Here is a 15,730-nt window from a genome sequence, read left to right as displayed (position 1 = left end):
CTCTTAACTGACGGAGCCAACCAGCCGCCCCAGGGGCAAGGAATCTTGTCAGCCATCTAGGGTCATGGGCAAAAAGAGAGTCACCAGCAAAACAAATAAACCAAACAACAGGACTGTACTGAGAAGAATGCAAGTCCGAGCTCATGGACCCTCAAAACTGAAAAATTCAGGGGCGCCTGAACAGGCGCTTCCCCTGTTTGTGCACACACTCTATCTCAAATAAATAAACAGAATCTTAAAAAAAGCAAAAACTGAAAAATTCATATAAAAACAGGTCTGGAACTACTGAAACTGACAGAGCGCCCTGCAGGAGCTCCAGCCACAGGGCTCTGAAGCTGTGCTCTGACAGCCCCAGGGATACAGGACGCCACAGGAAACGGCTGCCGAAGACAAGGGGATGATACAAACGACAAATCACACGAGAAATCGAACCACCAGGCCTTACCTCCCAAGGGGGAGCGTTTGTATATTAGAACTGCAGAGAGATGACAGTAGAGTTGTAGAGAGACATGTCTCTGTATTAGAGTTGTATGGAATTGCAGAGAGAACATGTCTCAAACTATAGAAAAGCGCATACCTGCACAGAAAAAAAAAAAACAAAAAAAAAACAAAATGTGAATAGTGGTTTGCTTGAAGAATGAATTTTTTTTAAATTCCAGTAAAATTAATGTGTGTTATATAGTCTCAGGTGTACAATACAGTCCTTCCATAATCCCATACATCGCCTAGTGCTCATCACGGTAAGAGCACTGTTAGTCCCCATCACCTATTTTACCCATCCCCCCACCCACCTCCCCTCTGGCCACCACGTTTACTGTCTATAGCTAGGAGTCTGTATTTTTGTCTCTTTTTTCTTTGTTTGCTTTGTTTCTTAAATTCCACATATGAGGGGCACCTGGGTGGCTCAGTTGTTAAGCGACTGCCTTCGGCTCAGGTCATGATCCCAGGGTCCTGGGATCGAGCCCCGCATCGGGCTCCCTGCTCGGCGGGAAGCCTCCTTCTCCCTCTCCCACTCCCCCTGCTTGTGTTCCCTCTCTCGCTGTGTCTCTCCGTCAAATATAATCTTAAAAAAAAAAATTCCACATGAGTGAAATCATATAGTATTTGTTTTTCTCTGATTGACTTATTTCACTTAGCATAAGACCCTCTAGATCCAGCCATGTCGTTGCAAGAGCAAGATTTCATTGTTTTTTTATGGCTCAATAGTATTCCTTCTATATATACTACATCTTCTTTATCCATTCATCAGTTGATGGACACTTGGGTTGCTTCCATATCTTGCTATTGTAAATAATGCTATAATAAACACAGAGGCACATATATCTTTTTGAATTAGTGTTTTCATATTCTTCGGGTAAACATCCAGTAGTGGAATTACTGGATCATATGGTAATTCTATTTTTAATTTTTTTTTAAGATTTTATTTATTTATTTGACAGAGAGAGAGCACAAGTAGGCAGAGAGGCAGGCAGAGAAGCAGGCTTCGTGCTGAGCAGGGAGCCCGACGCAGGGCTCGATCCCAGGACCCTGGGATCATGACCTGAGCCAAAGGCAGACGCTTAACCGACTGAGCCACCCAGGCACCCCTCTATTTTTAATTTTTTGAGGAGCCCCCACACTGTCTCCCACAGTGGCTGCACCAGTTTGTTCCTTTTCCTCCATATCCTCACTAACACTTACTGTTTCTTGTGTTTTTGATTTAAGCCATTCTGATGGGTGTGAGATGGTATCTCATTGTGGGTTTTCTTTTTCTTTTTTTTTTTTTTAAGTAGGCTCCACAGTCAATGCGGGCCTCAAACTCATGACCCTGAGATTAAGAGTTGGATGCTCTACCGACTGAGCACCCAGGTGCCCTTCGTTGCGGTTTTGATTTGCATTTTCGTGATGGGTAGTGATGTTGAGCATCTTTTCATGTGTCTGTTGATCATGTGGATGTCTTCTATGGAGAAATGCCTGTTTGTCTTCTGCCCACTTTTTAAAAAAAGATTTATTTATTTATTTGGAAGAGAGAGAGAGAGCACATGTGCATACAGGACCGTGGGGAGGGACAGAAGGAGAGAATCTTCAAGCAGACTCCCTGCTGAGTGCAGAGCCTGATGCAGGGCTTCATCTCATGACCTTGAGATCATGACCTGAGCAGAAACCAAGAGTCGGACGCTTAACCAACTGTACCACCCAGGCACCCCTGTCTTCTGCCCACTTTTAATTGGATTTTTTGTTTTTTGGGGGGTTGAGTTGTATAAGTTCTTTATGTATTTGAATGGAACCACAAAAGACCTCAAAGAGCCAACAAAATTTTGGAAAAGGAATAAAACTGGAGGTATCACAATCCCAGATTTCAAGATAATCTATAAAGCTGTAGTGATGAAAACAGTATGGTACTGGCACAAAAACAGACACATAGATCAGTGGAACAGAATAGAGAGCCCAGAAATAAACCCACAACTATATGGTTAATTAATCTAAGACAAAGGAGGCAAGAATATGCATGCAATGGGAAAAAAACAGTCTCTTCAACAAATGGTGTTGGGAAAACTGGACAGCTTTGTGACAAAGAATGAAACTGGACCACTTTGTTATATCATACACAAAAGTAAAATCAAAATGGATTAAAGACCTAAATGTTAAAGACCTGAAACCAGAAAAATCCTAGAAGAGAGCACAAGCAGTGATTTCTCTTAACATCAGCTGTAGCAACATTTTTCTAGATATGTCTCATAAGGTGAAGGAAACAAAAGCAAAAATAATCTGCTGGGACTACATCAAAATAAAAAGCTTTTGCACAGCAAAGGAAACAATAAAACCAAAAGGCAACCTCCCGAATGGGAGAAGATATTTGCAAATGAAAGATCCGAGAAGGGGTATGGCTGAATTTTTAAATCTCTGTTTCTTGACCAGGAATGGAAACATAAATGCCCGCAGGAGCCAGGCTGGTAACAGTGAGGGAGGTGATCAGGTGAGGGCTGGGAGACCTGGACATAGGTATCCTTCCTGTGGGGGTGTCTACTACTCAGGTCCGACGGCTCCCATGTGGGAGTGCAGGCCTACGACAGCCACATCTTCCTACTTTTCTATATTTAAATTTTTCTACAGATCAACCAACCAACCAACCAATCAGTCCCAGCTTTAAAATGCTGACCGCTGATTTCGTTCTTCTTAGTACCTTCTGAGGGTCACTGAACTGTAAGTCTAATAAACCGTGTGCAGGATCTGTATGCTGAAAACTTCAAAATGCTGACGGAAGAAAACAAAAATCTAAATAAATGAAGAGATATACATTCACGGATGGGAAGATAACATTGTAAAGATGTCACTTCTTACATGCTGAATACAATCCTTCCCAAATCCCAACAAAGTAGTAGAGATTATAGACAAGATCCTTCTAAAATTTAAATGGAAAGGCAAAGGAACCAGAACAGCTAAAAGGATTTTGAAAACGAATATAGTGGGAGGCATCAGTTATTTCAGGACTTATTCTCACCTCTAACAATCAAGACCATGTGATAATGGTAGAGGGAGAGACTCATAGATCGATGCAACGGAACAGAGAACCCAGAAATAGCCCCACCCAAGTACGGCCAACTGATTTCCAACAAAAGCAATTCAACAAATGGTGTTGGAGCAACTGGATATCCATAAGGGAAAAAAAACAAAACAAAACTTGAGCTAAATCTCACACCTGATACAAAAAAGTAACTCAACAAGAATCATGGACTTCAATGTAAAATGTAAAATTATAAAACTTTTAGAAAAAAAAAAAAGGGGAATCTTTGGGATCTAGGGCTAGGCAAAGAGCTCTCAGTCATGACACCAAGGGCACAATCCATAAAAGAAAAAAAATGGATAAACTGAACTTCTTTGAAATTAAAAACTTTCACTCTGCAAAAGCCCCTGTGAAAACAATGACATGTCAAACCCCAGACGGGGAGAAAATATTCGTAAGCCACATACCTGACAAAGGACTCCTATCTAGCGTAGACAGACAACTCTCCAAACTCAGCAGTAAAAAAAAAAAAACAAAAACAAAAAACAGACAAACCAATCTGGAAGTGGTAAAAAAACATGAAGAGGAGACCTCTCACCAAAAAGGACAGATAGGCGGCCAATAAGCACACGAAAAGGTGTTCAGCATCACCAGCCGCTGGGGAAATGCAAATGAGGACCACTGCGCACCTGCCAGAACGGCTAAAATACAAACCTGTGCAAATACTGCATGTGGGCCAGCAAGAGCGGAAACCGGATCTCTCATCGCGGCTGGTGGGGACGTAAGATGACACGGCCGCTCTGCACCATTGTTTTGGCAGTTTCTCAAAAAGCTAAACATACAAGCTCCATAGGACCCTGAACCAGCACTCGGCATTTATCCCAGAGAAATGAAAACTACGTCCACACAAAAACCTGTACACAATTGCTCAAAGCGGCTTTGTTTGTGATAGCCCCAAACTGGAAACAACTAAAATGTCCTAACATAGATGAAAGGTTCAAGTTAAAAAAAAAAAAAAAAAGCAGCATGTGTGTACTACTGGATGGCTGGGATATTATTCAGCAATACGAAGGAATGAACTACTGACAGACAAAACAACCTGGATGGATCTCGAGGGCATTATGTTGAGTGAAAAATATTTCAAAGGTCATACACCACATGATTCCATTTTTATGACATTCTTAAATGCCGTAATTATAGAGATGGAGAACGGATTAGTGATTGCCTGGAGTTAGAGATTGTTGTGGGGGGGGGTGACTATAAAGGTGTTGCCTGAGGTAGATCTTGGCAGTGATGGAATTGTTCTGTATTTTGGTTGCTATTACCCGAATCTACCAGTATGAGAAATGGACACAGAACTATATACACACACCCTGTCAATTCTGGTTTTGATGTCGCAGTGGAGTTAGGGAAGATCTAACCCTTGGGGCAAGCTAGGGGAAAGGTACACTTCTCTGTTCTACCCCTGCAACATCCTGTGAATCTGTAATTATTTCAAAATAAAAGTTTAAAAGTTGGGGAAAAGGTTCAAAGAAAGAAAATCCCATTTCTTAAATGTATCCCCTTAGGCTCTGCACACGAGTCCTAATTCTTTCCTTGGGGGCCCCCAAACTATATCTGCCGAGAGGTTTGCAGACAGTGACTCCATACCCGGATTCTGTTCTTCTGGCTGAGCGGCCCAAAGCACCTCCCCCATCCCTTCCCGAATCTTTTCAAATAGATGTATTTGCCTGAGCCCCCGAGAAATGTTCTTGGCGACATGAGGGATACTATTAATAATGCAGCTGGGGCCACAGGTGTAAACCACAACTGTCCCCAGCACGCTGGGGCATGCAGTCACAGACCACGCATGTTGGGCCAACAGGCAGCCAACGCCATGGCCTGGCCTGGGCCTCGGCATCTCCACTCTGCTGCAGGCCTGGCCTCAGGACGTCCTGGGTCCCAGCTACTCCCACGGCCAGAGCCAGTCTCTCTGCCTGACTGTGGGGGTCGGTCCAGGTTTCACAGAGCCCTCAGGGGGAGAGTCGCTGGGAGGGCATCCCACCCCAGCCCCCATTTCGAGGAGGGGGCAGCCGAGGCTGAGAGGGCAAGGGACCAGCTCAGTTCACAGAAAAGGTCCAAAAGACGACCCAGAACAACTTTTTTAGAGTCAAATGGCAGCTCACGATAACATCAGTCCCAGCTTCCCATTTCAAGCCCACAACAGAGTCCATTTAAATAAACAATGCTATGAAAGGAGAAGCCTGAAGGAAGTACTCACTTATGGAAATATACTTATACCATATTTATGTTCTTTCAACAAAGCAGTGACACCCAAAGAGCTATCTGCACGTTCTTTACGCTGCATTTTCCTTTGTTTAAGGTGACTTGGGGTGCAGGGGATGGACAACTAGTCCCTCTAAGAGAATGGCCTTGGCGGTGGTGGCAGGAAAGACTGTTCCTCCATTTTGTGAGGCGCTGTGGGGCAAGACTAGGGCGTTGGGCAGAGGTAGATCCACACGAAGCTAACAACACAGAAGCTTCAGGCTCCTCTCTGGCCCGGCCCCTTTATGGTCTTACACCTAATTTTGTGTTTTCTTCAAAAGAACCCCCCTAAATTTCGGAAGTCCCAAGCCCCACCAAACCGGATCTGCCCCTTTGAGGTTTTTATTTTCCCTTGGCTCCACACTGAGGAGAGCCTTGTGTCTGAGGGAAAGTGTGGACATCTCAACTAGAATAAGGAAGAAATGTCCACTTGCCTTGAGCTTCTCAGCAGCGTCTTCTATTTGGGTTATGTTGCCAACTTGCTGGTGCTTCTTGGCTTCCAACTGCTTTAAACATTCTTGGGTGAGTTTCTGTATGTGAAGGAGTTAGAAAAAATTAATACTGTGACTCCTGAGATAACAAGCCACCCCGGGGGTCATCTCCCACCCCTGTATTTTGCTTCAGTTGAGGTATCTGAGACTCAAAAGATGAGATGACTGGGCCCAGAGTCCCGGGGCAAACTGGAGGATGAGCTAGAACTAGAGTCCCTCTGATCCTCAGAGGCCCACGTCAGATATTCTTCAAACCTTGATGCCCCCTCCCTTGTTTCTACAATCCTACTTATGACCTGATTTTCTCAAATAGGATCTTAAGGCAAACTGCTTGGGGACGGGGGAAGAGCATTCACTTATAGAGTCAGTATTAACTGAGCACCTACTATGTGCCAGGCCCTGTCATAGGGGCTGCCCTCGTGGAATGTACATTCCAGGGAGCCTGTGGCCCTTTGGCCTGAACTGGGGTTCAGAAGACCTGCATGTGTGAGATCTGTGGGGGTTCATGCTCCCATCTCTCTCCCACCTGAAATGACTCCCTTCCATATCTCTGTTTTGTGACTGCCATTTTTCCACAGGTGTGCTCTGCGACCCTCTTCCCCACAGGTCTGACCCCACCTCTATCTGGACCTTCTTATAGCTGGCCTTACACTCAGCTGCGGGGCCCAGGTCTAGCTGCCCAGCCAACTGAAAGCTTTCTGAGGGCAGACCTGCTCCATTCCTGGCTCTGCCCCCAGGGACCAGGGAGTGACCCAGAAGCATCTGCTCAATTGAACACAATGACCAAGGGCTGCCAACTTCGAGTGGACAGCTGGAGCCACCCAGGAAGCTGTGAGGAGCACCAGCCCCAGAGTCACATGAGACCTCCTAGATCTGAGTCCTGGTTCCCCTTTCATGGGAACTGAGCGAGTGACTTCACTGCTCTAAACCTGTTTCCTCAGCTATAAACATGGAGCTAACCCCACAGCGTCGCCACAGAGAATGCGAAGTACACAGAGCACTGGGTGCAGTGCTTGGCAGGCACTAAGTACTCGACAGAGTTCTTACTGTCATTGTAACATCCAACAAGCATTTGCTGCTGTGTGCAGCTGTGTTCTAGGTAGTGGGTGGGGATGGAGACACGATGGGTAACCGAAATACAAGCCACAGCCTCAGGTTCCAGGAGCACATCCTTACCCCACTGTGATTTCTAAGCCTTCAAGTCTAGCTGCTGTCCGTCACCCACAGATAGCCCAGCCTCCTGGTGCCTGGACCTTCCAGTCCCAGGACGCTTCTCCTGTCAATGCTACCTGGTAAAATCCTACTCAGCCTTCAAGGACAGTTCCATTGGCACTCCTCCAGGAAGTCTTCCTGGGCTCCCTCTTCCTACTTCACATTGTCTTCTCTCCGGCTTCCCAATCACAATACTTACCACACCGTATTGTCACCATCTGTTCTCACCCCACCAGCCAGGGAACTCCTCCAGATGAGGGAAGAATTGATCTATTCCTTAGTTCATGGCACAAGGTATGTGCTGAATGGATGTTTGATGAGTGGATGGAAGGACGATGGATAAACAGGTGAGTGGGTTGATGTGTGAACACAAAATGAGTTCATAGGTAGGTAGGTAGGTGGGTGGACCTGCCCGTGAGACACCCAAGCCCTATCTCTGGAAAGCAGCCATGTTAACTCTGGAGACAGCCTCTGAGGAGCTATTATTATTACAACCATTATATAGATAAGAAAAGGAAGACCTTGGAGGCAGAGGCAGGCCTGAAACCCAGGACTCCACCAACTGGACCAGCCCCCACAGGGCCCATTTTCATCCTGGAGCTCCAAGGTTGTCACAATGTGAAGAGAAAGGTCATTAATCACAGAAGACTTCTTGGAGGAGGAAGTGGTAGACTCTCCATCTGTCAGAGACAGGAAGGCCTGCCTATCCCAGGGAGGCAGGCAGATTTGACCAGAGCCACAGAACAAGTTGTCCCCAAGGCTGGAACAAAAGTCTAGAGCCCCTGACCACTATTAGGATTCCGCACGGGTGAGGGCTCCAAGGTGAGAATGGGCCAGTGGGGGCAATCCAGCTGTGGAGTCCTGGGGTCAAAGCCAGCCTCAGCTTCCAGAATCTTCCTTTACTTATCAATAAAATGGCTGTCACAGCTCCCCACAGGCTGTTAAATGCGTGGAACAGGAACTGGCACAGAGGGGAAGGGTGGAGGGGAAGGGTGGAGTGGGTGGCTGGAGGCCCCTCCTAGGGCAGGCAGTCAAGCACTCCCCAGCCCCCGCCTGTGAACTCCAGGAGAGAAAACCAGAGATATCTGGGTGGCTTTTCATCTGCGTTAAAGGGCAGACCTGGGGCGCCTGGGTGGCTCAGTCGTTAAGCCTCTGCCTTCGGCTCAGGTCATGACCCCAGAGTCCTGGAATCGAGTCCCACGTCGGGCTCCCTGCTCGGCTGGAAGCCTCCTGCTCCCTCTCCCACTCCCCCTGCTTGTGTTCCCTCTCTCGCTGTGTCTCTCTCTGTCAAATAAATAAATAAAATCTTTAAAACAAAAAGGGGGGGGGCAGACCTTCTTCCAACCCAAGGGCAGTGTGGTGGACCCGCCGTGGTGGACGAGGTCAAGGACATGTGCGTATCAGCCGGGACTGCCAAGTTCTCCCAATCCCACCTCCTCTGAAGCTTGACCTGGCCGCCGACCCGGCACGCCCCTCCCCGGCCGTTGCGCCCCCCGCGCGCCGCCCGCGTAACCCACCTGCACGTGCACCGCCTCCTCCAGCGCCAGGCCGACCGGGTGGCCGCGGTGCGCGCCCAGCACCGGGCAGAGCGCGCAGACGCAGCGGCGGCAGCTGCGACAGAAGAGCTCGGCCACGCGGTCGCCGTGCTCCGGGCAGCGCCAGCCGCTCGCGTCCTCGCGCTCCGCGGGGCCCGGCTCCCCAGGTGTCCCGCTCTGCGCCCCTGCGCCCGCCATTCAACCCTCGGGTTCGGGCGGCCGCGGTGCGGGGGAGGGGCTCCCGCGGAGAATCGAAGGCTGGGCGGTGGGGCGGGGCGGCCCCGGGCCGGCCCAGCTCCCGCAGGAAGGATGGCTGCGCGCGCCCGGCCGGGAGTAGCTGCCGTCTTGGCGCCATGTTGCCCCGCGGGCTGCGCGCCCGCCCCACCCGCCCTGGCAGCTTCCGCGGCGCGGAGGGCTCAGGCCCAGCCTAGCGGCTCGGAGGTGGCCGCAGCCGAAGTGGGGCTCGCTCCCGGTGGGCAGCCTTAAAGGAGGTGGGCTTCCCCGCCCAGTCTTGCGAGTCCAGTCACGCTCGGGCAACCGCAAGCCCTGTCGGCTGTGGCCTCCCCCGGTGGTGTGCATTACCGACACCTTCCACTTCCCCTTGATTCTCTCTGCCCTTTCCCCAGGAGAAATCACCATTCCCACAACTGTCAGAATCACTCTGGAAACTCTGATTGCCCCAGGCTGTCTCCGCGTCCACCAAATGTAAATTACTACAGCCAACATGAGAAGCACTATCGAGTTTCCTCAAAAAATGAAAAATGGAACTACCCCATGATCAGCAATCTCCCTTCTGGGTATATATGGGAAGATTATGAAGTCAGTATCTGGAAGCGATATCTGCACTCCTGGGTGCACTGCAGCATTATTCACAATAGCCAAGACGTGGAAACAACCAGTGTCCTTCCAGGAATTAATGGATAAAGATGTGCTGTGCGTATATACGGTGAAATGTTATTCAGACCTAAAAAAGGAAATCCTGCCCTTTGCCACATGGATGAGCTTGGAAGACTTTATGCTCAGTGAAATAGGCCAGGCAGAGAAAAACAAATACTGTTTAGTTTCACTTCTATGTGGAATCCAAAGAAACAAAAAAACAGTTGAACTCCTAGCAACAGAGTGGAATGGTGGTTGCCCGGGGCTTTGGGGGTGGGGTAAAGGGTACAAACTTTTAGTTGTAAGCTGCCTTAGTTCTGGGGATCTAAGGTACAGCCTGGTGACTATAGTTAATAATACTATACTGTATACTTGAAATTTTCTGCGTGTAGATCTCAAGTGTTCTCACCACACACTATGTGAGATAACAGATGTGTTAATTAACTTGATGGTGGTAATCATTTCACAAGGTATACATATATTAAATCATCACATCGTATACCTTTAAAAATCATGTACCATCTAAATATATACAACTTTTGTCAATTGTTATCTCAATAAAGATGGAAAAAAAATTCTCAGTTCCTATCCTTGGCTCTTAATACCTTTGATCCCTGCCCTGTCTATGCTCTCTACCTTTTGTTTCCAGACCAGGGAATAGGCAGTTTTCTCTTCTTGGGACCTCTCTTCCCCAAATACCCTTTGCCCTGCCTACTTCTATTTATCCTTCAGGCCTAAATATGGCCTCCTCCAGGAAGCCTTCCTTGCTTCTCTCCCAGAGCAGCCCACACTTCCCCCATCCTGGCCCTCCTCTTCCTTCCAACCATGACTGAAAACTTCAGAGGGCAGGGACCAAGTCTGTTTTATCTGTTTCCCAGCCTGGTCTCTGGCCCAAACAAGTAGATACTTAATTGGTATTTGTGTAACAAATCAAGAAAAGGAAAGCTCCAGGTATTAAAATCTCTAGGCAGATGTTATTATTTTGTTACATTCTTTCCATTGTATGATTTCACATCTATTTATTTTCACTTTTATTTCTTATTTATTTATTTTTTTTACAAAGGTAAAAGGAAGTTCAGAAACATTACAACAAACTGTTTCAGGCACGGTTTCATATTAAAAGCATAGATCTATTTTTGATTTCCTTCTTCCCTCTATGATACAATCTTAAATTTAGTTCCAGGAAGAACATTCATTGTAGAGCTAAGGTGGATATGCCCCAGTGCTCATCTTCCAGTGCTGTCTTCATTCTCAGAAAGCTCCTGAGTCAACAGTCAGGGGGCTCCCAGAGTATGGAGTAAAGAGATGAGTGCACATTCTGCTTGTCCTGAGTGTGCCGGCCTGGCCCTACAGATGCTGGGCAACTTCTACTTCATCAGTCAGGAACATAAACAAAAACGCAATTTTAAAAAATGGCTTAAAAAAATATTTGATAAAAATTACCTATCCCTCTCCCTTGCTGTGAAATAATTTAAATAATTTATTCTAGTTAAAAAAAAAAAAAAGCAAACCCAAAAAAGTTTGTTCACAGATGCCTTCACATTGTTTTTAAGCATGAGGTCTGGGTCCCTTAAGGGGTAGGGACAGCTCAAGAAGGTTCTGTGCAGAGGAGGCATTCGGGACGCTCCCCAGACTCAGCTCCCCCTCCTGTTTGCAGCCAGTGCCGGTGGGAGGGATACTTCTTCATTCTCTGAGAATGACATGGGGATAGTGTCATTATTCTGACCAGGGGGATGATGCCTGCCTGGCCCATGTTAGAATTAGAGCTGGGTGTGCCCGGGAAGCCCATCCAGGGGAGCTCTGTTCCCTCACAACCCCTGGGATTTGGCCTTGGTGAGCCCCAGTGACCAAGTCAACAAGATAGGGATGAGAGTGTCTGGCATGTGTAGGCAGACAATGGGTCAGAACCATGGCTAGGGGAGGGGGTACTCAGGGGTCGAGAGCCCTCATTGAGTTGTAGCCAGGGGTCCCAGAGAGACATGGGACAACGCTTCCAACCTGGACTTAGAGGATGGAGTTGGAGTCCCGGAGCCTGTCTGAGGCTCACTGTCCTCGTCTCTACTGCAGTTACGTACAGATGGGCTAGCCCAGCGGCTCTCCATCCTCGCTGTACTGCAGAATACCTGGGAACTTATAACAACACACACAAAGCCAGGCCCTACTCTGGAGACGCAGCTTCAACTGGTCTGGGGTTGGGATGGGGCATCTGTATTTCCCGAACCCTGCTAAGAGAACTCTCATGTACAGCCTGCATTGAAACCCACCAGGTTAGGTGGCCTCCTCAGTCCCCATCTTAGCTCCAGGACTGCCCTGTGCAGTGGGCAAAACCCCATCGCCTGCACCTCCTCGGTAAGGAGGGGGTACATTTAATTTCCAACATTCTCCATCTCGAGCTAGACTGCTGTACTGACCACTGAGAAAGAACCTTACGAACGGGCTCAGAACACGGACTCCCAAAGGCGGGACATATAAAAACTCTCAGGCTAGAAGGGAACTTCAGGGTCATCCGGCCCTACTCCCTTGCCTAGTGCAGTCATCCCTCTCCAGAAGTGGGTGGCCATGGGGCTCTGCTGGCATCCTGCAGTGCTGGGGCTCCCTACCTCCTGGACCAAAATCTGCCTATATCCTCCTGAAGCGGGCAGGCTCTGTGGCCTGAGGACTTTGGGGGTGGCAGTCCGCGGTCATGGGAACCACTCTGATGTCTCCTCCCCCACATAAGGGATGGTGTCTGCCCATACTTGGCTGATTCTGGTTGAAGAGAGGATGGTGTGGGAGCCTCCTATCTATGTTCTAGCATTGGGCCAAAGTTTGACTTATTTCCCCGCAGTTAAATCTCCTCTGCCCATTCACCAATGTCTTGGGAGTTCCTACAGCAGACCCTGATCATCACCCTCTCGGTAGTTTTCCTTAGGTCGAGGCCAAGGTTTCTCATCTCAGGTGGCAGACCCTGTAGAGGGCAGCACACCCCAGGGTCCCCCAGGTTCAGTTGGAGAAACTGAGACCAGAGAGGGAAGGACTTGTAAGAGGTCACTGCACAAATCAGGGGCACAGCCGAGGCCAGAATAAACGGATTCCTGCCCTGTGGGCTGAGAGCTGCATCAGACCAGAAACAGCAGAAAGACAGACCTAGCAGACCAGAGGCTTGACCCAGCCCTGCCATGAACCCTCTGCGGACCTTGATCACTTCTCTCTGAGCCTCAGTTTCCCCACCTGTAAAATGAGGAAGTTGGGCCAGATCACTGTTTTTCAAACTTCTAAAGATTGTTTCAGAAGCAGAATTACTTATTCCACAGAAGCCAATATATAAATCAGAAAGAAAGGGAACTGTCTGGTTGAAGCAGGCTGGAGGGGGGGCACAGCCCTCCTGCTTAGGCTTCCTCCCATTCTGTGGACCACAGTCCAAAAATCACAGGCAGCTTCCCCTCTTAGGTCCTTCCAGCTCTAACTTTATTCTTTCCCTTGAGAAGTTATAGCTCATCGTGGACCCTTAAACACAAAATTAAACAGAAGGCAAGTTACTGTCTACAAAGAGTCACTTCAGACACTTGTTTTGAGAAGGCAAATAGAAAAACGGCACCACATCCCTCCCACTAGAATCTTTCAGCAACCGCGAGTTTTCGTTTTCTGGTAAAAAATATAGAAATAGTGGTTGTTCTTGGGGGACTTGTGGTTTGGTTCTGGACCTCCCCATGGAGCCAAGTGGTGTCCCTGAGGGTGGGGAGGGCAGAGGTCTCTGCTCAGAACCTCTCTGAGCCCATCCGCGAGTTTTTGACCTCCAGTTCCAACTGTTTGGCCTGCACCTCACGCTGGGTCAACAACTCCCGGAGTCTTCGGATCTCCTCCTGTTGTCGATAGAACATCTGCAGCAGCTGGGAAAGCACAAACAGAGGGAGTGATCACTCCATGTCCCAGGATGTGAGGGGTCAGAACACCAGCAGAAAGGACCAAACTTTGCCCCCTTTTCACACAGAAAGGTGGAGGCGATGAACATGGCTGAGGCTCGAGGGAGCAAGCACTGAACGGGCCTTTATAAACCCTTTTCTTCACCCACTAAACGGAAATTTTAGACAACTCGATGTTTCAGACCTTTCTTTGCCTCCTTAGATCCCCTGTGGACTAGAGGAAAGGGCGCTTGGCCCTGAAGTCTGGAGACTGGAGTTTTCACCACTAAACTAGCTAAACTATGTGACCTCAAGGCAAGTTACTCATCCTCTCTGAGTTTCAATTTCCTCCTCTAGGAACTCGGGGTCAGAAGATGAACCTGGGCATTAGCATCACTGCTGCGCTGTAGAGAATCGGAGCAGACGCTGGGCGCTCCCCCTAAGGATGTTCGAGAAGCCACTGCATGCTCACCACACCCCTACGAGGGGGGTAGTGTTAGCATCGCCCCCCACCCCCATCCGTGCCACTGTGGAAACTGAAGCTAAGAAAGATCCGGCCCCTGGCTCTGAGGTCCTCCTGTCATGGATGCTCAGCAGGGGCAGGCTCAGAACTCCTCTGTGAGATGCCAGCCCCTGTGTTTTTAGCCACTCCATACTGACTCCCAGGGATGGGGAACGAATTCAGTCAGGTGACATACCACAGTGCCCACCACAGGACCTGGCACGTGGTCGGCACTTAACAAATGTCGACTCTGAAACAGATAATCCTAGGGTCAGAACTGGGAGGGACCCTAATACCAAATCAAACCCTCTGCATCTTGTAGATGGTTTTCCACCACCTGGATGTAAACCCGCCATCTTGGCAGACATACAGCGCTCACTGCCTGTTTGGTGAATGAAGTCACAGAGTGAGGCAAGCGGCCAGGCCAGGCCCCACCGCTGGTTGTTGTCACCCCTCCTTTTCTCCCCACCATCCCAGGGCAGGCACCACCCTCCTCGTTCACACCTCGTTCTCTGTCTTTGGTGGGGGACACTCCATGTCAAAGCCGTTTGTGAGCCGAGCTGTCTTCTCTTCCGGCCTGCGTTCTGCTGCTGCCTGCCTGGGCGCCTTCTCCTCTGGCAGGGAGAAGGATCTCCGGCCATCTTCTACAACCACCTTCTCTGTTTGGTTGGAGGGGGCCGTGGAGACGGATGGGGGTCTCTCTGGGAGCAGCAGCTCAGGGCTCAGCAGCTCAGAGCAGGGCCTCAGGGACACCATGACTGGCTCTGGGAGGGGAAGCAAAGGGCTGTGTGAGGCCTGAGTGCTCACGAGCAGATGCTGACACACACAGGCACCGAGCCTCGGGACAGGAGTGGAACTCTGGCCACATGCAGACGGGAACCAGCCCGCACACCAGGGCAGCCAGAGTGCAAACACACACTCATGTGATTATCGAAGCGAGGCCTGGTTTGCAGGGGCAGCAGAGTGCACGCCCTGGAGCAGCCCCCAAACACGGCAAATGCCTCCAGTGGAGCCTCGTCCTTGCTTTGTAGGGACAGTCCCACACGCACTGCGCTCCGCCGTCTACCAGTTCATGAATCCTCCCCCCAACCCTGAGAAGCAGGGGAGGCAAGGTATCAGTCACAGAAGAGGCAAGAGGCCCAGAGAGGAGCAGACCAAGTGTTACGCAAAGGGGAGGCAGAAGGAGCGGGAGGTCCCAGCCACAGGGACAGCCACCGGCGTGGGGCCGAGGAGCACACGTTCCTTCCCCTGGGCTGGCCCTTAGGTGGACAGGACCAGGAGGGCATCGGCACACGGGACAAGGGCCTGGGGCGGGGGCGGGCAGTGGGGAGCTGCGGCCTAGAGGGTCTCTTAGGTCGAAAAGTAACTGAAAAGGTGGGCGGAGGGGGGGATGGGCAAAGGCACCCAGCTGTGACTACCCACTCACTCCGCACAGCCTGGAGGTT

The 15,730-nt window shown here is 49.4% G+C and overlaps 2 protein-coding genes across 4 annotated transcripts in view; both read right to left on the bottom strand.

Annotated features, from left to right (window-relative positions):
- TRIM14 (tripartite motif containing 14) overlaps nucleotides 1–9,369 on the bottom strand; it is a 33,564-nt gene extending 24,195 nt beyond the window's left edge. The window contains exons 1-2 of the mRNA XM_025888580.2: nucleotides 9,009–9,369; nucleotides 6,223–6,318 (exon numbers count right to left, since the gene is read on the bottom strand). Of these exons, the coding sequence (XP_025744365.1) occupies nucleotides 6,223–6,318; nucleotides 9,009–9,224 (312 nt within the window). The 5' untranslated portion in view covers nucleotides 9,225–9,369. The remainder of the gene's footprint in view (nucleotides 1–6,222; nucleotides 6,319–9,008) is intronic.
- A 4,048-nt stretch (nucleotides 9,370–13,417) lies between these two features.
- The window catches only part of CORO2A (coronin 2A), a 45,430-nt gene continuing 43,117 nt past the window's right edge, over nucleotides 13,418–15,730 (bottom strand). For all 3 annotated transcript variants that reach the window (XM_025888612.2, XM_073876678.1, XM_025888613.2), the window contains 2 exons: nucleotides 14,790–15,049; nucleotides 13,418–13,771 (listed from right to left, as the gene is read on the bottom strand). In XM_025888612.2, the coding sequence (XP_025744397.1) occupies nucleotides 13,640–13,771; nucleotides 14,790–15,049 (392 nt within the window). In that variant the 3' untranslated portion in view covers nucleotides 13,418–13,639. The remainder of the gene's footprint in view (nucleotides 13,772–14,789; nucleotides 15,050–15,730) is intronic.

This window comes from Callorhinus ursinus, unplaced genomic scaffold (assembly GCF_003265705.2).
Source record: "Callorhinus ursinus isolate GAN/ISIS: 27379988/994484 unplaced genomic scaffold, GSC_fseal_2.0 scaffold24, whole genome shotgun sequence".
NCBI lineage: Eukaryota > Metazoa > Chordata > Mammalia > Carnivora > Otariidae > Callorhinus > Callorhinus ursinus.
This window is presented reverse-complemented; position numbering and strand designations above follow the sequence as displayed.